The sequence below is a fragment of the Typopeltis vanoorti genome, chromosome 11 (genome assembly GCF_054136105.1).
Source record: "Typopeltis vanoorti isolate ZY-2024b chromosome 11, IOZ_Tvanoo_1.0, whole genome shotgun sequence".
NCBI classification, from domain to species: domain Eukaryota; kingdom Metazoa; phylum Arthropoda; class Arachnida; order Uropygi; family Thelyphonidae; genus Typopeltis; species Typopeltis vanoorti.
The window spans coordinates 90,018,597-90,044,034 of NC_143559.1; the positions used below are offsets into that span (position 1 = coordinate 90,018,597).

General features: G+C 35.6%; 1 protein-coding gene and 1 long non-coding RNA gene across 12 annotated transcripts in view; one reads left to right on the plus strand and one right to left on the minus strand.

Moving 5' to 3' along the window:
- Positions 1 to 25,016, plus strand: part of BicD (Microtubule-associated protein Bicaudal D) — a 173,790-nt gene extending 148,774 nt beyond the window's left edge. Inside the window, exons 10-12 of one of the 2 annotated variants that reach the window (XM_090400017.1) lie at positions 4,299 to 4,419; positions 21,546 to 22,306; positions 24,877 to 25,016. In XM_090400017.1, coding sequence (XP_090256143.1) covers positions 4,299 to 4,419; positions 21,546 to 22,306; positions 24,877 to 24,882 — 888 coding nt within the window. In that variant the 3' untranslated portion in view covers positions 24,883 to 25,016. Of the gene's footprint in view, positions 1 to 4,298; positions 4,420 to 21,545; positions 22,915 to 24,876 lie in introns of those variants that run through there. The other variant, XM_090400016.1, reaches the window with a different exon arrangement.
- Positions 1 to 25,438, minus strand: part of LOC150101839 (uncharacterized) — a 141,445-nt gene that overhangs the window by 28,287 nt on the left and 87,720 nt on the right. The window lies entirely within an intron of this gene.

Here is a 25,438-nt window from a genome sequence, read left to right on the forward strand (position 1 = left end):
TTTACACTCGCATTCTGGCTTTCTTCAACCATAACTGTCTCACAACCTGACACATACTTCGACTCCTCACTTTGCATACACTTTCTACACATTCTCCCACCACTATCACTTTCAACCCATACTCCAGACTCATTCGGGAATGCATACATTCCACACACATCACACCGGACAAACTCTCTCACACTACAGTTTTTGAACAATGGCGTCGTATTTTTGGGCGCCATTATCTTACGTCGCATTGGCGCCATATTCAAATATATGAAACGTATCGTTAAAGACTAAATTAATTTACGGAATTTACACCAAAATCACACAGACACAACAAGCTACCAAATTTAGACAATATTACGTTATGATTTTTAGCATTTATTCTAATTTCCATTCATAATTGTACTTAGCTTTCGGGAGCTCCCTGAAAATACGACCGTTCCCCTGGCACTCTAGCGGCGAACTGTATTTATGAAGACTTACAGATTGTTTTGGACTTCCTGCCAAGGAGAGATGTACTTTACATCTTAGGAGGCAGTTGTGCCTCCTCAACTTCCAGATGAGTAGGCACAATTATAAAAGAATGTTTCATTTAGTTTGTGACCTAAAGCACAAGTTTAAGCCCAAATTGGATGTCAAAGACAGGAATGGAGAATTACTAACAGAAGAAGTGGAAATCAAAAGCAGATAGAAAGAATACTGTGAGGAACTGTACAACAGAGAGGATAAAGAAAATTTGGATGAACCCCCCTCTCACCAGGAAAATTTCAACTTAGGCATGAGGTTGAAAGAACAGTTAAACAGCTTAATAGCAATAAGGTCCCAGGTGCAGATGGAATCCCATCAGAGTTAATTAAGGCTACAGAGGATGGAGGGATAAAAGTGTTTCATAGATTGATATGGAAGACAAGATCGCGGCCTAGAGACTGAAAGAACTCCGTTTTCATACCACTACATAAGAACGGAGATATGAAGAACTGCAAGAACTATAGAACTATTTGTTTGATATCTCATGCAGGCAAGATTTTATTAAAGATCATTCTAAATAGGATTGAGGCCTGAGGAACAAGCAAGTTTTAGGAATGGTAATGTATTTCATATCCTACTCTAAAGCTTTTAACTATGTTCAGCATGTGAAACTGTGGGAAGTTATGAAAAGAATGTGTGTGTTTTCCTCAACAGACCATCAGGCTGATAGCTAACTTGTAAGAACAGGTGTTGGATTAAGTGATTGGTTTCAGGTTGGAAAGGAAGTTAGGCAAGGATGCATACTTCCTCCTCACTTGTTTAGTATCTATGCTTTGGACATCATGCATGTAGCATTGGATGAGCTCAATACAGGAATTAGAATAGGTGGTAGATTGATCAGTTATCTGAGGTATGCTGATGATGCAGTACTCCTCTGTAATGACAAGGGAGAACTAGGACAAAGTTCTGACAAAGTTAATGAGATCAGTAAGAACAAAGGACTTCATCTTAATCCTAGCAAGACAAAGATTATGGTTCTCAAAGGAATTACAGATAGGGAAGCTCCTGAGAAACAAGTGTTCCTTACTGGAGAAAGAATTGAGGAAGTCAGCAAGTTCAAGTACCTGGAATCCATTATTAATGTGAAGAATTGCTATTCAGAAGATAGAAGAAGATTTGGAATAGCTAAAACAAGTCAAAGACTTGCTTAAAATCTGGAAGGATGGCTCTATCTCCACAGGAACAGAGTCGAGGATTTTGAATGCAGCTGTTTTTCCAACAGCAACTTATGGGTGTAAGACTAGGACCCTAAAGAAGTCTTATAGGAAAAGGATAGCTGTTTTTGAGATGTGGTATTACAGAACGCTGTTGAGGATATATGCTGAAATGCAGACAAATGAATGGATGCAAAAAAGGATCAGTAGAACTTTAAGAAATACTTTGGAAACGGTGAAAGGATGGAAGGAGGACTTCTCAGAACAGTAATAGAAGGCAAAGTTCCTAGAAAAAGAGGAAGGGGTAGACTGTCAATGAGGTAGATGGATGGTGTGTCTGGAGTGACTTATCTTCAGAGTTGAAACTCCCCCAAAAAACATACAACAGGACCACCTATTCAGAACTGATGTGGCACATCACTGAGCATCTGAGCGACCATACGGCATCTGTTGATGTCCAATGAAAAGTTGGATAGATGATATTTGAGACAGAAATGCTTTACCGTGACTGCACTACATAATTCAGAAAGCCTGGTCAGAAGGTTGAATTCTGAGTGATTGGAATACAGTTATCATAGCGTCTATCTATTAAAATGGAAATAAAACAATGTGAGTATTACAGAGGAATTCTTGAGAGTTCCAGGTAAGATTTATGTAAGCATACTTGAGAAGAAGTTAAGAAAAATTGTGGAAGAGAAACTTGGAGAAAAATACAAGCTGGTTTCAGGCCAAATAGGGATTATCAAGATTAGATTTACACTTATGTAGACAAATAGCTGAGAAATCATGGGGAATTTTGTAGAGCTGGAAGAGGCATACGACAAAATGCTAAGAGAAACATTGCAGAAAAATACTATAGCTATTATGGTATAAATGGGACATAATATCGAACAATACACAGTCTATATTTAAATGATAAATCAGCAGTTAGAATTAAAGGAGGTATAGGAAGATGGTTTGAATCTATTGTTGAATAAAGGGAAGTTTCCTATGTTAAGTCGATCTTAAAATGACTGTCTCCCAGTTTTTTTAGCAAATTGACACAACCATACTTTGTTGAGGTTTGGGGACTGTTTTGCTGAGAAATCATGGGGAATTTTGTAGAGCTGGAAGAGGCATACGACAAAATGCTAAGAGAAACATTGCAGAAAAATACTATAGCTATTATGGTATAAATGGGACATAATATCGAACAATACACAGTCTATATTTAAATGATAAATCAGCAGTTAGAATTAAAGGAGGTATAGGAAGATGGTTTGAATCTATTGTTGAATAAAGGGAAGTTTCCTATGTTAAGTCGATCTTAAAATGACTGTCTCCCAGTTTTTTTAGCAAATTGACACAACCATACTTTGTTGAGGTTTGGGGACTGTTTCATTTCATAGCTGCCTCTTCCAAAACCACCTTTCTGTCTTGTAAATGACTTCTGCTTATATCTTCCTTGCATCTATCCTATAAAACCCTTTAAGCAACTTAAATATTTCTATCTTATCTTCTTTTTTTCTCCTATCAACCAACTTCTGCAATCCGCACACTCTCGATCTATCCTCATAGGGAACATTCCACAGGCCACTCACCATCTTGGTCACTCACCTCTGAATCTTCTCCACTGCTTCCTCATCTCCAAGAAACCCAGGGGACCATGCTTGAGCACAGTAATTCAGATGGGCATATCAAGGCCTTATAAAGAGGAATAACAACTTCCTTATCTCTACTTGTTAATGTGTTCTTCAATAGCCAAGTAATCATATGGGCTACCTTTGCAACCTTAGCAATATGTCCTATAAACTTTAACTCTGTCTACCACCACCACCACCCCTAAATCTCTAGCTTCATCTATTTCCTGGAGTACAGTGCCATCAGTGTGAACATGGTTTGTAATCTGTTTATCCCAAAATGCATAACTTTACATTTCTTGACATTAAACTGACACCCATTAACTTTTGCCCACACTGACAGCCTATTTAAATTGTCCTGCAAGTTCTCCACATCACCTTGATTAACTATTGTTCTTCCTAATTTTGCATCATCAGCAAACAGTTGAGTATTTCCTTTCAGGTTATTTAATATGCATACATTTTTTTCTTTTTTGCAGTTTGTGTCCAAATGTTTCTTAATATAATGAACAACGTTTACTCAAGACCTCATTATTGAATGATAGCATAGCATGACATCTGTTATTAGAATAGATTTCCTAAACTTTTGGGTTGCACCTTGTATGCAATCTCAGTAGAATCTTTCACCCATCTGAAAACTAGTAATAAAAATGGTTATATGCAGATTAAAATAGAACAGAATTCTTGCATCCACAGTAATGTTTTCTTTCAATTATCTTGGGTATTAAAAAACCTTTGAGATAGTTTCCTTTTTTAAATTTAATAGCTAAATTTGTATCCATTTATGCTTTATCATAGACTTAAAAAAAAGCATAAACAACTTAAAAATAATTAGTTTGTTTCTGGTGTTATATGTTTAAATTGGCTTCATTACCTACGTCTGTCTCTTGTAATATAAATGTAGCATATATGTTAGAGAGTATAGCTATAAAAAAAAAATCTTAATCTTCTCCTATATTCATCCTTTTCTCCTGTTTATTAATTCTCAGTTTTATTATTTTTTATATAGGAAGACTTAGTGGTACTATCTGAAGAGTTAGCACAATTATATCACCACGTATGTATGGTGAATGGAGAAACTCCTAGCAGAGTAATGTTGGATCATGTGAAAGGATCTCACAGAAAAATAGGTATGCTTGAAAATTTTTTATCTTTTATATGGAAACTTTATAATTCTCTGTTCTGTAGTCCCCCCCCCCCCCAATCTGCAGGTTCATTTTCCATGGTTTCAGTTATCTGCGGTCTGGGGTTGACTGCAAATATTAAATGGAAACTTCCAGAAATAAATAATTTATAAGTTTTAAATTGCATGCTATTGTGAGTAATGTGATGAAATCTCATGCTGTCCTTCCCGGGATGTGAATCATCCCTTTGTCCAGTGTATCCACGCTGTACAGTATACGTTATTCAATAAGTCACTTAATAGCTGTCTCAGTTATCAGATTGACTGTTGCAGTATTGCAGTGTTTGTGTTCAAGTAACCCTTACTTTACTTAATAATGGCCCCAAAGTACAACAGTAGTGATGCTGGCAATTCGGACATGCCAAAAAGAAGCTATAAAGTGCTTCCTTTTAAGTGAAATAGTAGAAGTTCTCAACTTCATAAAATAATAAATAAATAATAAAAATATTATTATTATTACATAACACCTCCAGGGAGTCCAAAGACTCATTGAAGGAGGGCACCTACTCTACAACTCTCAGTCTCCACCAACCACAACTATATTCATCATCTATACCAAAGCCATCTACCACCATCACTAGTATTTTCACAACATCCACACCCACGGCGGGATTCAAACCCACAGCCTTTTGGCTGGAAGGCAGATATGCTAACCACTCGGCCAACCAGGCTTGCAATGCTGATGTTGCTGAGATTCCATTCACATTCATATAATATTTATTGTAGTGTATTATAATTGTTCTGTTTTATTATTGTAGTTGTTGTTAATCTCTTATTGTGTCTAATTTATAAATTAGACTTTATCATAGGTATGTATGTATAGGAAAAAAACATAGTGTGTGTGTGTGTGTGTGTGTGTGTGTATATATATAGGGTAGCCATAGTATAGCCATATAGAGTAGCCATAGTATTCAACACAAAATACGAGGCTAATCTCCTTGAATGGCAGTCAGTCTCAAGTGGAGTAATGTGGGCAAATATGAGAATGGGGAACTGGACAATGAGACTTATTTGTGCCTATGGTCCCACAGAAGGTTCTACTAAAGTAGAAGTGGAAGAATTTTTTCAGGCTTCAGAAAAAGCAAATGACACAATGAAAAATGAAAAGTTGATCCTTGTTGGAGATCTAAATAGCAGAGTAGGAAATGATTGTGAGACATACAAAAATATTTTGGAAAAATTTGGAGGAAAAAAGCAAAGCTAATAATAATGGCAAATATCTGTTGGATTTCTGCTCAGGACATGGACTAGTTATTATTTACATCATGTTCCAACATAAAAATGTGCACAAATTCACATGGAGAGAAGAGGCTAGGAATAAGAAAAGTCTCACTGGCTATGTTATTGTTGATAGTGATGTTTTCTCCCTGGTGCAGGACACCAGAGTGTACAGAGGATTTGAAATTGGAAGTGATCACTATTTCGTCTTGAGCAGGATAAAAATTGAATTTCATATTGAAAAGAATAACATTTAAGAAAGTTTTAAAGCGAATAAAAGTCGAGCAGCTCTCAGATGTGAACTGTAGACTAAAATGCGCAAAGATTATTGAAGAAAAAATGAAAGAGTTTGAGAACAGGAATCAAACATTGGAGATTCAGTGGCAAACTCTGAAGAAAACATTGATTGATTCTGCCAGAGAGGCATGTGGTGAGGTTGTCTGCAAGGATAAAAAATCAGAACTCCATGTTGGACACAGGAAGTTAAAGAGGCAGTGAAGGAAAAGAAGAAAGCATATCAAAAGTGCCTGTCAAATAAGTCAGCTTGTGCTCTTAGAGAATATAGAGACAAATGCAAGAATGCTAAACAGTGTGTAAAACTAGCTAAACAAAAGTCATGGGAGGACTTTGGCAAGAATATAGAAAATAAATATCAAGAAGGTGGCAAAATATTCTGGAGGTTGTTGAAGAAGCTTAGGAATGGAGGAAAGAGTGCTGTAAAAGGAGTTAGAGATGATAAAGGCGACATGAAAACGGGAGAAAAAGATATCCTTGAAGTATGGACTTCGAAAAATTGCTAAATGAAACAAAGAATGATGACAGTACAGTGATAAAAAACACTGACCAGGCTTGCAGTCAGGAATATATATATATCCATACTTGAAGTAGAAAAAGCAATCAAAGGCTTGAAATGTGGAAAGGCAGCAGGAGTAGATGATATTCGACCAGAAATGCTGAAGTATGGTGGTATAAAAGTCTTGCAGTGGCTGCACTGCATAGTTCAGAAAGCCTGGACAGAGGGACGAATTCCCGATGATTGGAGTAGAGCTCTAATAGCCTATATATAAAAAGGGAAATAAAACTGAATGTGAGAATTACAGAGGTATTTCCCTACTGAGTGTTCCTGGCAAGATCTATGCAAGTATACTTGAGAAACAGTTGAGAAAAATCGTGGAAGAAAAGCTTGGTGAAGAACAAGCTGGATTCAGGCCAAATAGAGGCTGTCAGGATCAGATCTTCACTTTACGACAAATAGTCGAGAAAGCATGGGAATATAACAAAGATCTGTATTTAAGTTTTGTCGATTTGGAAAAGGCATATGACAAGGTGCCAAGAGAGAAGCTATTCAATACACTGCAGTTATATGGTGTCAATGGGGCATTATATCAAGCAATACTTAGTCTTTATTTGAGTTGTAAGTCAGCAGTTAGAATTGAAGGAAGTACAGGAAGATTGTTTAATGTTAAATCTGGTGTGAGACGAGGATGTACATTATCTCCTCTGTTATTCATTATCTATATGGATCACATTATGAAGGAAAGTGGTATTAAACATGATATCAAAATTGGAGATGTTAATGTCAGCTCTTTGCTTTATGCGGATGATGTTATATTTCTAATCAAATCTGCTACAAGTCTGCAAGATTCTCTGACTAAATTGAATAACTGTTGTAATAGATATGGTATGAAGGCCAGCAATAAAAAGACAAAGACAATGAAAATAGGCAGAATCATTGAAAATGTCAACTGTGTTGTGAATGGAGAACCTGTGGAATAAGTAAAACATTTCAGCTACTTAGGCATGATTTTTAGTGAAGATGGTAAATTAAATATGGAAATAGACAACAGAATTAATAAAGCTGGTATGGTAGGAAGTCAATTGAATAAATTCATATGGAATAAAAGAGAAATTAGTCGGAACACTAAATTAGCTGTATACAAGATAGTGTTCAAACCAGTTTTAACTTATGGATCTGAGAGCTTGGTCAGAAGTAAAACACTTGACCAAAGACTAGAGACCGCAGATATGAGAGTCGTGAGAAAGATTATAGGTGTGAACAGATGGCATCAATGGCAATATCATATTAAAAATGAGGATATTAGGAAAGAGCTTGACATTGCCAGCATCCAGGAATGCGTTAGCAGAGCTAATCTCAGGTGGTATGGTCACTTAAATAGAATGGGCCAGGAAAGATTAGCAAAACAAGTGTTCTCTGCCAGGTTGGCAGCAAAACGACTTAGAGGAAGACCAAGATTTAGGTGGATTGATACGGTACAAAGTGCCTTAGACGATAGAAATATAAGATCTGATAATGTTGGAGTCTTGACAAGTAACAGACTGATTTGGAGGAAAATTGTAGATAGGAAGTTAGTAATGATGTAATTTTTTTTTCATGTAGTACTATCATATCCTGTACACCCCTTGAGGGTACATGGCAGGAATTTGATGATGATATATATATATATATATATATATATATATATATAGGGTTCAGTATTATCCATGGTTTCAGGGACTACTGTATAGGAATTTTTTCCCATATCTTTGCAGAATTTCTATGTTGGTGAATTAATACATTAAGCTACTAAGTGTTAATGGATTGTTAAACTGATTCAATAGCATTATTTAACTGATTGGCAGATTACCAGATTTCTTTAATGTTTCTTAAAATAATATAAAGGCAAGAAAGAAAATCTTTTGCACTGAAAGATGCCGTAAATATATTTTATGCCAGTATAGTTATTGTAGGATGTATAGAACATTTAAACTGGAGTATTGTAGGATGTATAGAACATTTAAAATACATGAACCATAAATCTAGTTTTTAATGGATGAAGGGGAGAATTACAGATGGCAGATACAGAAAAATTACTTTTTTCTTAGAAAAAAACGTACTTACATATAAATATTTACACTGTATGTGACATATAAGATAATTATAATATCTTGATTTAGTCATTATTAAAGTCTGGCATACCTCTAAAAATTTAGTATGCGCAAATTCAAATTTGAATGTTAGTTATATGTCATTGACTTTGTTTTAATACATCAATTTTATTGCTACTATTGGCATCCTCAAGGATGCTGATCACTGGTGAAATAAGTGTGCACAACATATAAGTGTGATCTAGACCAAATTACTGAAAATGGGGAGAATGATCATGCACTCTTCACTAGAGATGACCAGATATATTGAGGTTTTGATAATGATAGGGTATATTTTGAAATTTTAGAGCAAGTAATTATGATAAACATAGAAGACAGTCTGATGCAGGCATGCATCTGCAAAGAGGAAGAAGTCATTGATGGATGGAATACAGTCAAAAGGATATTTGAACAAGCAGTATTAGACCAGATTCAAAAAGTTAGGAGGATAAATAAGTAAAATCAACAAAAAGAAACTACATAAAAATGAAATGTTATAGAGAGAAACGTAATGAACAAATAATGTACGATGTACAACACAAGCTAAAAGATTGACAGGCAGACAAAAGGAAACAAAATCAGACTATTCATAAAATAAAAGGAAGAATACCTATAATGGATGCACATGACAGGAAAGTGACATCAACAGAAAAATTAGTTGTAATCGCTTCACCCTCCTCATCAATAAATTAGTACTCTAATTTATTGATGACTGTTTACAAAAAAGAAGCAATTGCAACAGCAGATATTTACTGTGGCTACTAAATACATTCATAGAATATTAAATTAAAACTTTGGATTTAGTTTGCAACAGTAGTAATAATTTTTTTTTTTTTGCTTTTGTAGAATGCATAGTTATTTATGATAATTGTAAAAAGACTAATCATCACATCATCACAAGCAGTGATAACAGCACAGTGGTAAAAAACACTGACCAGGCATGCAGTCAGGAATACATATCCAATATCCATACTTGAAGTAGAAAAAGCCATCAAAGGCTTGAAATGTGGAAAGGCAGCAGGAGTAGATGATATTCGACCAGAAATGCTGAAGTATGATGGTATAAGAGTTTTACAGTGGCTGCACTGCATAGTTCAGAAAGCCTGGACAGAGGGACGAATTCCCGATGATTGGAATAGAGCTCTCATAGTACCCATATATATAAAAAGGGAAATAAAACTGCATGTGAGAATTACAGAGGTATTTCCCTACTTAGTGTTCCTGCCAAGATCTATGCAAGTATACTTGAGAAACGGTTGAGAAGAATTCTGGAAGAAAAGCTTGGTGAAGAACAAGCTGGATTCAGGCCAAATAGAGGCTGTCAGGATCAGATCTTCACTTTACGACAAATAGTCGAGAAAGCATGGGAATATAACAAAGATCTGTATTTAAGTTTTGTCGATCTGGAAAAGACATGACAAGGTGCCAAGAGAGAAGCTATTCAATACGCTACAGTTATATAGTGTCAATGGGACATTAAATCAAGCAATACTTAGTCATTGAGTTGTAAGTCAGCAGTTAGAATTGAAGGAAGTACAGGAAGATGGTTTAATGTTAAATCTGGTGTGAGACAAGGATGTACATTATCCCCTCTGTTATTCATTATCTATATGAATCACATTATGAAGGAAAGTGGTATTAAGCATGATATCAAAATTGGAGATGTTAATGTCAGCTCTTTGCTTTATGCGGATGATGTTATACTTCTAAATAAATCCGCTACAAATCTGCAAGATTCTCTGACTAAATTGAATAGCTCTTGTAATAGATATGGTATGAAGGTCAGCAATAAAAAGACAAAGACAATGAAAATAGGTAGAATCATTGAAAATGTCAACTGTGTTGTGAATGGAGAACCTGTGGAACAAGTAAAACATTTCAGCTATTTAGGCACGATTTTTACTGAAGATGGTAAATTAAATATAGAAATAGACAACAGAATCAGCAAAGCTGGTTCTGTTGTCTATTTCTATGTTTAATTTACCATATGGTGGGAAGTCAATTGAATAAATTCATATGGAATAAGAGAGAAATTATTCGGAACACTAAATTAGCTGTATACAAGACAGTGTTCAAACCAGTGTTAACTTATGGATCTGAGAGCTGGGTCAGAAGTAAAACACTTGACCAAACACTAGAGACTGCAGATATGAGAGTCCTGAGAAAGATTATAGGCGTGAACAGATGGCATCAATGGCAGTATCATATTAAAAACGAGGATATTAGGAAAGAACTTGACATTGTCAGCATCCAGAAATGCGTTAGCAGAGCTAATCTCAGGTGGTATGGTCACTTAAACAGAATGGGCGAGGAAAGATTAGCAAAACAAGTGTTCTCTGCCAGGTTGGCAGGAAAACGACTGAGAGGAAGACCAAGATATAGGTGGATTGATACGGTACAAAGTGCTTTAGACGATAAATATAAGATCTGATAATATTGGAGTGTTGACAAGTAATAGACTGATTTGGAGGAAAATTGTAGATAGGAAATTAATAATGATGTAATTTTTTTCATGTAGTACTATCATATCCTGTACACCCCTTGAGGGTACATGGCAGGAATTTGATAATGATGATGATAATCATCACATAGAACAGCCTGTGATATATATATATATATATATATATATCTGCTGACAAGATAAATCTGAGGTTTGTAGGAGGGAAAGTACTTTCATTTGCAAAACATCCTACTTAGTACAGTTTGCTCAGCTGTATACAATAAATTCATTCATATATGTGTCCCTAGATTCAAAGAACAAATAGAATGGAAATGAAATGATGTGCAGTCTCATTAAATAAGAGATTCGTAAGAAGAAAAAGATGATGTGGAAGAAATATCATGAGAATAAGAGTAAGGAGGAATTATAAAATATACGAGGGTGGTCTGAAAAGTTCTTGGCATTGACTATAGATGGCAACACTATCAGCAAGATTTTTTTTTTCCTAAGTTGGTACATCTGTCGTAAGCATCCATGTGAAATTGCAAGTCATTCTATCAGGTAGTTTGTTTTATAGAGCTGTCTGAAGCAAAAGTGTTGTCTGTATTCCTTGAAATGGATGAAATTGATTATAGTGCGGTTATAAAATACTTTGTAAAAGAAGGTTTAACGCCAAAAGAAATTATTCAAAGTTCATAAAAGTTTATGGGCACTCTTCTCCTTCATTTTCGACAATTAAGAAATGTGCTGCCGAGTTTAAACGTGGTCGTACCAGCCTTGAAGATGATCTACATGAATGACGTCCAAAAAGTGTAACAACACCAGAAATCATTGATCAAGTACACATTGTGGTATTGGATGACCAGCGAGTCAAAGTGTGTGAAATTGCTGAGACTATAGGCATTTCAAAAGAACATGTAGGATATATTTTGCATGAAGAATTGCAAATGAAAAAGCTTTACGCAAGATGGGTGCCACGCTTTCTCACAGCAGATCAAAAATGCACTTGCATGAAAATCTGAACAGTGTTTGGAGCATTTTAATAAGAATAAAACTGATTTTGTGCATCAGTTTATTTCTATGAAGCAAAAGTGTTGTTCTGTATTCACCATTACACACCGGCATCCAGACAGTAATCAAAACAGTGGACAGAAGCCGGTTGTTCAGCGCCAAAGAAGACAAAGTCAGTTCCATCAGAAAGAAAGGTCATTGCATCGGTATTTTGGGATGCTAAAGGCATTTTGTTTATTAATTATCTTGAAAAGGGTAAAACAATAACCGGGGAATATTATTCCAATCTTTTAACCAGACTAGACTAAAAAATTCATGAGAAAAGACCTGGTTTTCAGAAGAAAAAAAATCATCTTTCATCAGGACAATGCACCTGCCCACAAAGGTATTTTGGCAATGGAAAATTAAGGGATCTATGATTTGTTGGAACATCCATCCTATTCCCCAGATTTCGCTCCCTCTGACTTCTATCTCTTCCCAAAACTAAAACTCTTCCAGGGGTAGTTTAAGAGCAGCTCTTACTGAGAACCACCACAGGGACAGAATAATGGCGCTGGAACATCGCTGGAATAAATGTATTAGTCTTAAGGGAGATTATGTTGAAAAATAAAAATTATTTTGAAATTATAAATTTGTTTTTTCATTGTTAAGCCAACAACTTTTCAGACCACTCTCGTATATATAAAGTTCAGGCCAGAAAAGTTAAAAGTATTGTACGGAAAGCTAGGTTGGAGTATGAAAAGAAATTGCTTCATAGGCTAAAGGCAATCAATAGAATTTAATTGTTATGCTGCAAGTAAAAGAAAGAATGAATGTGGAAGAATAATTTTTCTTGATGCAGACAGTTCCCTAGTGTCAGAAGAAGAAGATGAGGTAGTTACAAGATCTATCAACCTGGTGTATGTAACACAGTGCCACCACTACATGGATGAAGAGATAGAGGTGCATGAGAAGGAGATTCTAGAGCTGTTGTCCATAACCTGGATAAGAATTCAGCAATTGGAACAGATGGGATATCAGCAAGTGTGAAAAAGGAATATTCAGCCAAAATGGCTAGGCCCTTTGCATAATTTGAGTCTTAGCTCAGGAAAGATCCCAGAGGAATGGAAAGAGCATCATAATCCCATTGCACAGGGTGGTGCAAAGACTGATATGTTTAACTGTCAACCCCTCAGTATCTCTGGAGTAATTGTAAAGATTTTAGAAAAGTTTGTAAGAACTCTCATACAGAAATGGGTGGACAAACAAAATATACGATAAAGAGCCAAGAGGCTATTTTTCCAGCAGCGTAAATTAAGTTAAGGGGATAATAAATCCCTCATTATTTTAAAGCCGGACGAAACTCGGAGATAGAAATCTAAGAGTTTCATGCTGAAGAACTATTGGCGAGTCCAAGCGTAAGTCAACACCTGGATAGTACGATACTAGGGTAACTCGGAGCAAAGGTGGAGCAAGATCCATCACTATCCTTAATATTTTCTCATAATGTAAAATGCAGCTACTAGGAGATGTATTACTGTTTTACATTATGAGGAGAGGTCACTACCCAGACTGGTTTCAACCTTTATTGAGATCTCATCAATGAGTAGGTAGACCTGGAATACCAAGGTTTAAGTGAACCGAACCTACACATACCCCTACTAACGAATTGCCAGACCGGTGTACCCATATATTATTATTATTACGATAAAGAGCCAAGAGGCTATTTTTCCGGCAGCGTAAATTAAGTTAAGGGGATAATAAATCCCTCATTATTTTAAAGCTGGATACGAAACTCGGAACTCTACCTACTCACTGATGAGACCTCAGTAAAGGTTGAAACCAGTCTGGGTAATGACCTCTCCTCATAATGTAAAACAGTAATACATCTCCTAGGAGCTGCATTTTACATTATGAGAAAATATTAAGGGTAGTGATGAAGCTTGCTCCACCTTTGTCCGAGTTGCCCTAGTGTTGTACTACCCAGGTGTTGACTTACGCTTGGACTCGCCGATAGTTCTTCGGCATGAAACTCTTAGATTTCGATCTCCGAGTTTTGTATCAGGCTTTAAAATAATGAGGGATTTATTATCCCCTTAACTTAAACAAATTATACTTTGCAAGGAACAGCATGGGTATTTAAGGGAGGTCATGTCTGAGCATGCTCATATTTTATTATATTATGGCTGAATTAGATAAAGGGAATGGATGCACTATGATGCTGTTGGACTTTGCTCAGTCACTCAATAGGATATTACATGAAAGGCTTTAGCATAAACTACAGAAAATGGAATTGAAATATAAACTATTGGCTTGGATAAGTGGGTGACCGATATGGGTATCAGAAAGTGGTATATGGGAGAAGTGAATCTGCCAGATTTAAGGTGACCAGTGGTGTGCCTCAGGGATCAGTTCTTTAATCACTATTGTTTAATTATATGTTAATGATATCAGAAAGAGACTGATATGAGATCTTCAGTTGTTTACTGATGATGCAAAGATAGGCAGGGGAAACATGGATGCTACTGATATACTGCATATACAGATGATCTGAATAGGTTGGAAGTGTGGGCCAAAGATAATGACTGTTGGTTCAGTGTTAGTAAGTGTAAAGTTATGCACTTTGGCATGATGTGATATCCAACAGGATATTATATTGGTGAGATTATGCTTGAAGTAACTAATGAGGCTAGAGATCTAGGAGTTATGGTGGATACAAAGTTGAAGTTCAAAGGTCACATGACAAAAATTGCAAATACAACTCAGAGGATAATTGCGACGTTTAAACAAATATTGACATTTAAGAATACAGAAATCATTTTGCTTACATAATCTTGACATGACCACACTTGGGCTACTCTGCACAGATTTGGTCTCCTGGGTTCTGAAGAGAAGCTGTGGAAAGGTTGCAGACACTGGTAGGCAGAAAACAGAGGGGTGATATAATTCTATAAACTTCTGAGAGGACATTATAGAATATTGGTTGATAAAATTTTTCATTATACAGAGGATGGGGAGAAGACAAGGGGGGGGACATCTGTGGAAATTAAGTTTGCGTGCAGTTAAGAAAGGGGTAAGTGCTAGATTTTTCTCTTATAGAACCATGAATGAGTGGAACAGTTTGCCTGTTCAAGTAGTGGGGGCATTTAGTGTGAAGGAGTTGAAGAGAAGTTATGACAGGTTGTGTTGGTGAATGGCCTCCCTCGGTGAGTCCTTGACTCCCTTGGGGATCTAATATCATCATCATCAAATTCCTGCCATGTACCCTCAAATGGTATACAGGATATGATAGTACTACATGAAAAATTTACATCATTACTAACTTCCTATCTACAATTTTCCTCCAAATCAGTCTGTTACTTGTCAAGACTCCAACATTACCAGATTTTATATTTCTATCGGCTAAGGCAGCACTTCCCAAACAGTGGGCGCTGGCCCCCCTTGGGAGCCATAGGTTTTATTGAGGAGGGGGCCAAGAAATAATGAAAAACAAAATTTTTTTTAAGACTGTGTAATTTTTTTTATCTTAAAAGAAACGTATTTAATTTTTATTACTTATTATATCTTTTTTGTTATTTTTTATATTTTAATGGAAAAAAATCACACATTGATGCGGGTTCACAAATTTTGCTTCCTGCGTATTTTGGCACTTAACGTTTCATTTTCAAAGCAGAAATCTAAGAATTGCAGTTTCAAATATTTCACCTGATATTGACTTTTTGTGTAACAGTATTGAAATACATCCATCACATTAAATTGTTATTAAACTTCTTTTATGTTTTTAATTCTTTCTTTATTAATAATCGTTTTACGTTTCATGTGCTTGTACTGCAAGTGTAAATTAACAATATATCTATCTATATAAAATATGAAATACTGTGCCATGTCAAATGTAAGATGCTAAAATGTAATATTTGCATTCGATTGTAGCAATATTCGCTGTGTATGTTTTGTATTGAATATAAATACAATACATATTATAATAATATATGTCTAAATTACGATTTTGTTCGAGGGGGACCGTGAAATATTTTAATTTTTCCAAAGGGGGCCCTGACATCCAGAAGTTTGGGAAGCACTGGTCTAAGGCACTTTGTACAGAATCAATCCATCTATATCTTGGTTTTCCTCTAGGTCGTTTTCCTACGAACCTGGCAGAGAACACTTGTTTTGCTAATCTTTCCTTGACCATTCTATTTAAGTGACCATACCACCTGAGATTAGCTCTGCTAACACATTCCTGGATGTTGACAATGTCAAGTTCTTTCCTAATATCCTCATTTTTAATATGATATTGCCATTGATGCCATCTGTTCACGCATATAATCTTTCTCGGGACTCTCATATCTGCTGTTTCTAGTCTTTGGTCAAGTGTTCTACTTCTGAACCAGCTCTCAGATCCATAAGTTAAAACTGGTTTGAACACTGTCTTGTATATAGATAATTTAATGTTCCGACTAATTTCTCTCTTATCCATATCAGTTTATTCAGTTGACTTCCTACCATACCAGCTTTGTTGATTCTGTTACCAATTTCCATATTTAATTTACAATCTTCACTAAAAATTGTACCTAAGTAGCTGAAATGTTTTACTTGTTCCACAGGTTCTCCATTCACAACACAGTTGACATTTTCAATGATTTTGCCTATTTTCATTATCTTTGTCTTTTTGTTGCTGACCTTCATACCATATCTATTATAACAGTTATTCAATTTAGTCAGGGAATCTTGCAGACTTGTAGCAGATTTATTTAGAAGTATAACATTGTCTGCATGAAGCAAAAAGCTGACATCAACATCTACAATCTTGATATCATGCTTAATACCACTTTCCTTCATAATGTGATCCATATAGATAATGAATAACAGAGGGGATAATGTACATCATTGTCTCACACCATATTTAACATTAAACAATCTTCCTTTACTTCCTTCAATTCTAACTGCTGACTTACAACTCAATGACTAAGTATTGCTTGATTTAATGTCCCATTGACACTATATAACTGTAGCGTATTGAATAGCTTCTCTATTGGCACCTTGTCATATGCCTTTTCCAGATCGACAAACCTTAAATACAGATCTTTGTTATATTCCCATGATTTTTCAACTATTTGTCGTAAAGTGAAAATCTGATCCTGACAGCCTCTATTTGGCCTGAATCCAGCTTGTTCTTCACCAAGCTTTTCTTCCACAATTCTTCTCAACCGTGTCTCAAGTATACTTGCATAAATCTTACCAGGAACATTGAGTAGGGAAATATTCATATTCAGTTTTATTTCCCTTTTTACATATGGGCACTATGAGAGCTCTACTCCAATCATCGGGAATTCGTGCCTCTGACCAGGACTTCTGAACTATGCAGTGCAGCCACTGTAAGACTTTTATACCACCATACTTCAGCATTTCTGGTTGAATAGCATCTACTCCTGCTGCCTTTCCACATTTCAAGCCCTTGATGCCTTTTCTGCTTCAAGTATAGATATGTATTTCTGGCTGCATGCCTGTTGAGTATTTTTTACCACTGTGCTGTCAGTGCTTGTTTCATTTAGCAATTTATCGAAGTAATTACTCCATACTTCAAGGATATCTTTTTCTCCCATTTTCATGTCACCTTTATCATCTCTAATCCCTTTTACAGCACTCTTTCCTCCATTTCTAAGCTCCTTCAACAACCTCCAGAATATTTTGCCACCTTCTTGATATTTATTTTCTATGTTCTTGCCAAAGTCCTCCCATGACTTTTTTTTAGCTAGTTTTACATTTGTCTCTGTATTCTCTAAGAGCACAAGCTGACTTATTGGCCAGCAACATTTGATATGCTTTCTTCTTTTCCCTCACTGCCTCTTTAACTTCCTGTGTCCACCATGGAGTTCTGATTTTTCAATCCTTGCAGAGAACCTCACCACATGCCTCTCTGGCTGAATCAGTCAGTGTTTTCTTCAAGGCTTGCTACTGAATCTCCATGGTTTGGTTGCTATTCTCAAACTCTTTCATTTTTTCTTCAATAATCTTTGTGTATTTTAGTCTACAGTTCACATCTGAGAGCTGCTCAACTTTTATTCGCTTTAAAACTTTCTTAAATGTTATTCTTTTCAATATGAAATTCAATTTTATCCTGCTCAAGACTAAATAGTGATCACTTCCAATTTCAAATCCTCTGTACACTCTGGTGTCCTGCACCAGAGAGAAAATATCACTATCAACAATAACATAGTCAATGAGACTTTTCTTATTTCTTGCCTCTTCTCTCCATGTGAATTTGTGGACATTTTTATTTTGGAACATGGTGTTTGTAATAACCAGTCCATGTCCTGAGCAGAAATCCAACAGATATTTGCCATTATTATTAGCTTTGCTCTTTTCTCCAAATTTTCCCAAAATATTTTTGTATGTCTGAAAATCATTTCCTATTCTGCTATTTAAATCCCCAACAAGGACCAACTTTTCCTTTTTCATTGTCAGTTGCTTTCTCTAAAGCATCAAAAAATTCCCCCGCTTCTACCTTAGGAGAACCTTCTGTGGGACCATACGCACAAATAAGTCTCGTTTTCTAGTTCCCATTCTCATATTTGCCCACATCACTCTACTTGAGACTGCCTGCCATTCAAGAAGATTAGCATCGTATTTTGTGTTGAATACTATGGCTACTCCTTCTTTTCCTTGATTGTTATTCCCTAAATATAACATTTTGTATTTATTGCTCAGAAAGATCTCACCAGTTTTTGTCTTTTTTGTTTCAGTCACCCCTATTATGTAGATCTGATATTTATCTAATTTCTCAGCTAGCTCCATTTCTCTGCCATTCAGGCTTCTTATGTTGATAGTACCGATCTTATACTCTGGTGATGCTTGGGTTGGAGTGTGCTTTCAGATTTGTTCCAGTAGCTTACTTTTCGCTATTGACCCTGGTTCCCTTGCAAAAACAACGGGTGCCTTGTTTAACCGGGCGACGCCCCAGTTGGCATGAAATTTTGTCATGTTGTACCATCATTTTGTATTTTGGTTTAAGCCAATAAGAATACAATTTGGTCAGCTAAATCCCAGATTGGCAGCCCATCCTCATTCGTTCAGTATTCAGGTAGATACCCAACAAGGTGCACCATGAGAAGGTGAGGCTTGGACATTTGGTCAACCCTGGCATTTCTCCGCATTCCTTTAAAGGCTATGTGGAGGTCTCCTCTCAGTTATATAGCTTTGACTCTTAAGCACCCCGATCTAATAATAATATTTTTTTATTCATTCACGAATTTTACATGCATGTATGTACGAGGTGGTATCAAAAAGTTTCGAGACCAGCTCTGTTTAAGAGAAATAAATTTATTTATCTATGTTTACACACTATCACCTTCAAAATAGTCCCCTTGCATATCAATACAGTGCTCCCAGCGTTCTTGCCACTTCTGGAATGTGTCCTGGAAGTCTTCTTTTCAAAGCATGTCAAATACCTTCTGCAATTCGCGCTGGATCTCTACAATGGTGTCAAAACAGTGACCTTTGAGCTGGATCTTCATCTTCGGAAAGAGGGGAAGTCTGCAGGAGCCAAATCTGGCGAGTAGGGTGGATGCGGAAGTGAGATCATGTTGTTTCTGGTGAGAAACTCTCATGTGAGGAGAAATCGGTGACAGGGTGCATTGTTATCGTGGAGCATCCAATTTTTTGCGCATCACAGATCTGGTCGCTTTGGCCGAATGTCCTCCATCAGACACCTTAAAACCTGGCAGTAGAACTCACTATTGATGGTCTGGCCCCTGAGGACAAATTCCCGATGCATAATGCTGCAAATGTTGAAAAAAAACGATGTGTATGCACTTGGTGGAGCTGCGGACCTGCCTCGCCTTTTGCATTCATGGAGATGATGGGCTCTTCCACTGTGAAGACTGTTGCTTCATCTCAGGGTCGTACCCGTACACCCAAGTTTCGTCAATGGTAATGATCCTCGACATGAAGGATGGGTCATCCACGGCACACTGACTGAGTTCTTGGCAGACTTCGACACAGTGTTCCTTCTGCTCCTGGGTCAGCAGCCTGGGGCAAGCTTGGCAGCAACACAGCGCATGTTCAAATCACACGTGAGGATTGCCTGGACTGTTCCGTATGACAAACCGACATTGGCAGCAATGTTATGGAGTTTTCTCCGATGATCCTCATGCACAAGTTGCCGAATGGTTTCGACATTTTTGTGGGTTGAGCTCATTGAAGTTCTTCCTGATCTCTCATCGTCTTCCAGTGATGTTCTTCCGCTCTTGAAGCACACATGCCACTCAAAACACCTGGAACGACTCATTGCAACATCACCGTAAATTTTCCGAATCATATCAAACGTCTCTGTGGAAGATTTGCCCAGTTTCATTCAGAATTTCACATTTGCTCTTTGTTCTAACTTGCTGTCCATGATGAAATCGCAGATGTAGTAATGCAGGTGGTCAGAATGGCATCAATTGCACAGCTCCTGATGTACACAGAATGATGTCTTTTGGCACACTGACTTATGAAGGTAGGTGCTCCCTGTGACTGTGCGTGTAGCCTTGTGCTGCCATTTGTTGGCATGTTACAAACCTAGTCTTGAAACCTTTTGATACCACCTCGTATGTATGTATGTAAAATTATTACTAATTTCAATGGTGTCAAATAATCACAGAAATGAATTGCCAGAAAATAATACACCTAAAATACATACATATATGTAGAAGAAAGTATCATGGAACTATAATGAAAGATTAATGAAATGCTGTATATTTCAAATCACATTTTATTTAGCTTTAGTCACACACAAAAGGTCACAATACCTATAGCATGTCACTGTCATGTGTGGGCAAAAAATATTCCCCATGCACAGAATCAAATTCAGACCTCCTAGGTGAAAGCCATGTATCCTAACCACTAGACCATATAGTTTACCTTCCTTTGGGAAAACTTATTAAAATTTCCATGCTCTCAGTTCTCTTAAAAGAATGGGTTTTACATTTATCTTGAGGTCATTTGAAACATCATTTAGATCCATATTTTCATAAAGTTCCATTTTTAATTTTACATGAATGAATGCAATCGATTCCTTCAAGTCCTTAGAAGGCATGTTTTATATACTTGTTCACTCAAGAAATATTAAACTTAGTACTATATATCAAGTTAAACCCAAAATTAATATGTAGTTGTTATTATGAGTAAAATATACTTGATAAAATAAATATAATTAATAACTCTGTGTGGAATCATTTGTTTAATTCAAAATAAATAATTTCAGTTCTCTGAACTTTGATTTAATTAGGCTTTACTGTATCTTCAAGAAAGCAGTGATAATTGCTACAATAAAATGAAATTTTTTGAAGTGACACAAAGATGCATGATACTGAAGCAGCCTGATTAAAATAATCAAGTCATTTGTGGATGTATTAATACAGTATGGTTAACTGTTCATTTATTAAGTTTAATTAAAATTTGATTGTAATTTTAGATTTTATAATATAAAAAAGTTTAACATTTTTATTTTATTTTCGTAGGGGAAAATGATATTGTAAAGAACAATGATGCTGTATCAGCTAACACAGACTCAAACCCAGATTCTGGAAGGAGCAAACTTGAGATTCTGAAAGATAAATTACACTGTGATATATCACTCAAAATGCTACAGCGAGAAGGCAGCAAAGGTGAAACAAGACTTGATACTGGAATGTGTAACAAACTTTTGGAAACAGTTCATGATCAAGTGCGGCATCTTCGTCGAGCAGTAGAAACAACCATTGAACTGAGCCGTCAGAAAGTAATCCATTCTGAATCCCAGGGTAGCTCTTCATTATCAGAAGTGGATGATCTACAGGAACAAGTTATCAAATTGAAATCGCTGTTGTCTACGAAACGTGAACAGATTGCCACATTACGTACTGTCCTCAAAGCTAATAAGCAAACTGCAGAGGTGGCATTAGCAAATCTTAAAAGCAAGTATGAAAATGAAAAAGCTATTGTAAGTGAAACTATGATGAAACTTCGGAATGAACTTAAAGCACTCAAAGAAGATGCAGCAACTTTTGCTTCACTACGGGCCATGTTTGCTGCACGGTGTGAAGAATATGTTGAACAACTTGATGAATTACAAAGGCAGCTTACATTAGCTGAAGAAGAGAAGAAAACTTTGAATTCACTGCTTAGGTTAGCTATTCAACAAAAATTAACTGTAACACAGCGATTAGAAGATTTAGAAATGGACAGAGAAAGAAACCAAATGAGGCGACATACCAGTCGTGGGAGACCATCCTATCCTCGGGTAAGTGGCTCATCTCATCATAGCCCTGGCCCAAGTGCCTTTCCTTCAAATAACTACAACCATGGCAGTTACCACCAGCGATGAGACTATTAAGAGTTACTATTGTATTAATGATGTTACATGTACTGGTATTTTTCAGTGCATTTGTCTTAGATGATAACATTATGGAATTAGTACTTTTCTAGATGTATCTAATTCTTAATGTAGTTAAAATACAGAATGATTGAAACTATCTCACATAATAGTTTACCAACTGGAGCGAACTGCCACATCTTATACTATTGAAATAAACACACATTAATAAGATTATTTTGCAAAGAAAAGTAAAAAATTAGTATGGGAACATCAGGATAAGGCATTCCAGAAATAAGATATTTAGAACATATTTAATTTTCTGTTTTAGAATCTGTTCTTTGTTATCCATTGTTTTATTTCCATTATATGAATAAGGAAATTATTATTAATTATATGAAGAACCAAAGGCTTCAATTCGGTGACATAAACTTATTTAAGTTAAGGGATATTACATCCCATATTGTTTCATAGCTGAATAAGAAACCGAATAAGTTCGGCGAGTCCAAGCGTAAGCAAATACCTGGATAGTGTTACAACTGACCCTTTAGGGAGTGCAACACTGAGGCACTCCCTAAAGGGTGGAGCAAGCTCCAGTCACTATTCTTGATATTTCCCCATAATGTGAAACCCAGCTCCTAGGAGCTGTATTACTGTTCATAGGAGCTGGGGGTTACTATTACTGAACAGTAATACAGCTCCTAGGAGCTGGGTTTCACATTATGGGGAAATATCAAGAATAGTGATCAGAGCTTGCTCCACCCTTACCATGAGTTGCCTCAGTGTTGCACTCCCTAAAGGGTCAGTTGTAACACTATCCAGGTATTTGCTTACGCTTGAACTCACCAAAATTTATATATTTACTATATTCGGCATGAAGCTCTTTGAGTTTCTTATTCGGCTATGAAACAATATGCGATGTAATATCCCTTAACTTAAAAAAGGAAATTATTTTTTTTTTTTAATTTTCATATATTGTTGTCATACTGAGATATTCACTTTTTTTTAAGATTTAGTTAAATAGACGATATTCATTAACACACTTAAAAACTTAAAGTGAAGTAAATGTAGGATTTATGTTATTATTCTTCCTGCTGCTTTAATAAAATTTTGTGTGTCGTCTGCATAATAACTAACAACAACTTAAAATCATTAGTAGAATATTCCTACAAAAATGAAAAGGATATTAAATATTTAATTTTGCATTCAAATTATTAAATATTAAGAAGTCTTATGTTTATGGATATGTTAATTTCTGGTCAGTTAACTTAGGCATTGTCATTATACCTAAGCTAAAGCCTTTATCTTTAATGACCACAACCTGCCAAAAATGTTAGCTCTTAAACTAAAAATTATTTATTATTATTATTTTATTTATATATATATATGCGCCTCGGTTGCATTGTGCTAAGCTATTCTTGAGACATCTCTGTAGCACTATATTTTTAGACTAGAGTCTTGTTTAAATAAATTTTGAAGGCAATTTTCTAAACTTTTATGTGTATCTAATATTATTTTATCTATAAAAAAAAAATAAACTTTTAGAGTTTTTTGTTTAGACGTTTGCAGAATCTTGACTATGACTATAAATACAAAATCTTGACATATGTCAAGATTCTGTATTTATTATTTACTAAGCATAGTAAAATTGCTATTATTTATTATTTATTATTTACTAGTAAAATTTATTATTTACTAAGCATAGTAAAATTGCTATTATATGAATTTTATGTTGTTAATTTGCAACCTTTTCAGTTAATTGTAATTCATGAAGAGGGAACCATTCAACTACTGCGTGATAGCTCAATATGAATCAGTTAAAGAATAATTTGTGATAGTGCTAAGTGAGCCTTAGTATAGCCATAATTAGCAATTTTATAGTTGCTTATTAATACAGACCAACTGTTGCTTAAGATTTGAAGGGATTTTAAGGACCTCTGTTGTTTCTTGAACATTAAGGAATTCAAAAAGTGTCTTCTTACGAACTATATATTGATATTTATCACAAGCTAAGCTGTAACAATTATTCAAGACAGATTGTCATGTGCTTATATCATATCAACCATCATTTCATGCAGTAATTCAACAGATTCCATGATCTTTAAATTCAAGGCAACACTTATTTTTTGTTGCCTGCTTTAGTACTAATGGATTTGTTTAAATTTAAATGTGTAATAGCCATTTTGCTATACTTGAAAACGTGTATCCTATTTTAAGAATTGGTATTGGGTATAATTTATTTTTTTATGGAAAAAGGCCAAGATGGTCTTGCAGTGTTTTATAATCCTGCTGTAGAGATGTTTCAAAAATTTTGATACACAAAATTATAATTAACCTATCATAGTTCAAAAAAACAGTTTGGTTATTTAATAAATATAAAGGCTCAAACATTACAGTTAGCTATAACTTAATTTTTCAAACTGCATGTGATTTTTTCCCTATTGTAGCATCGTGTTCATGTTAAATGACCTGTAAATTTGTTAATCTTTCTGCTGTAGCTATAACGGTGAAGAGGACCTTTCGAATACTTACCATCTTATCCATTTCCTTGCATGCCTGACCCACGAGCATGCTCCCGTTATGCTGAATCTCCAAATCTCTATTGGCACCTCTGGGTGTTTCTCTCCAATAGGTTAATGTTGATTGATAATGTTGTAGCATGACTTGATGTGCCTATACAAGAGGATCACTGTGATAAACTGTATGAGCAGCTAATAACTGTTAGTGATTACCTATAGCATTTAATTATAAAGCATGCCCTGTATTAGTTGACCATTCTGTCCTTTTGCTGGTGAAATGCTTTGCATGTAGTAGTTTTTAAGCAAGAAGTCTATTGAGCAACAAATTATGCAAAGTACAATAAATAACGGTGGAACTCCACTTTTAATAATTAGTATATTTGTAATATTTATCTCAGATTGTTTTAATTATTTTTTATTACTTTTGCAGCAGGTTTTAATGCATGACTCGTGATGTATTTTAATGTATTTTTTTATTTAAATCAGTTTTTATTTTCATTATTATATGTCATCTGAAATAATCAGTCATTTTTGTGACTGC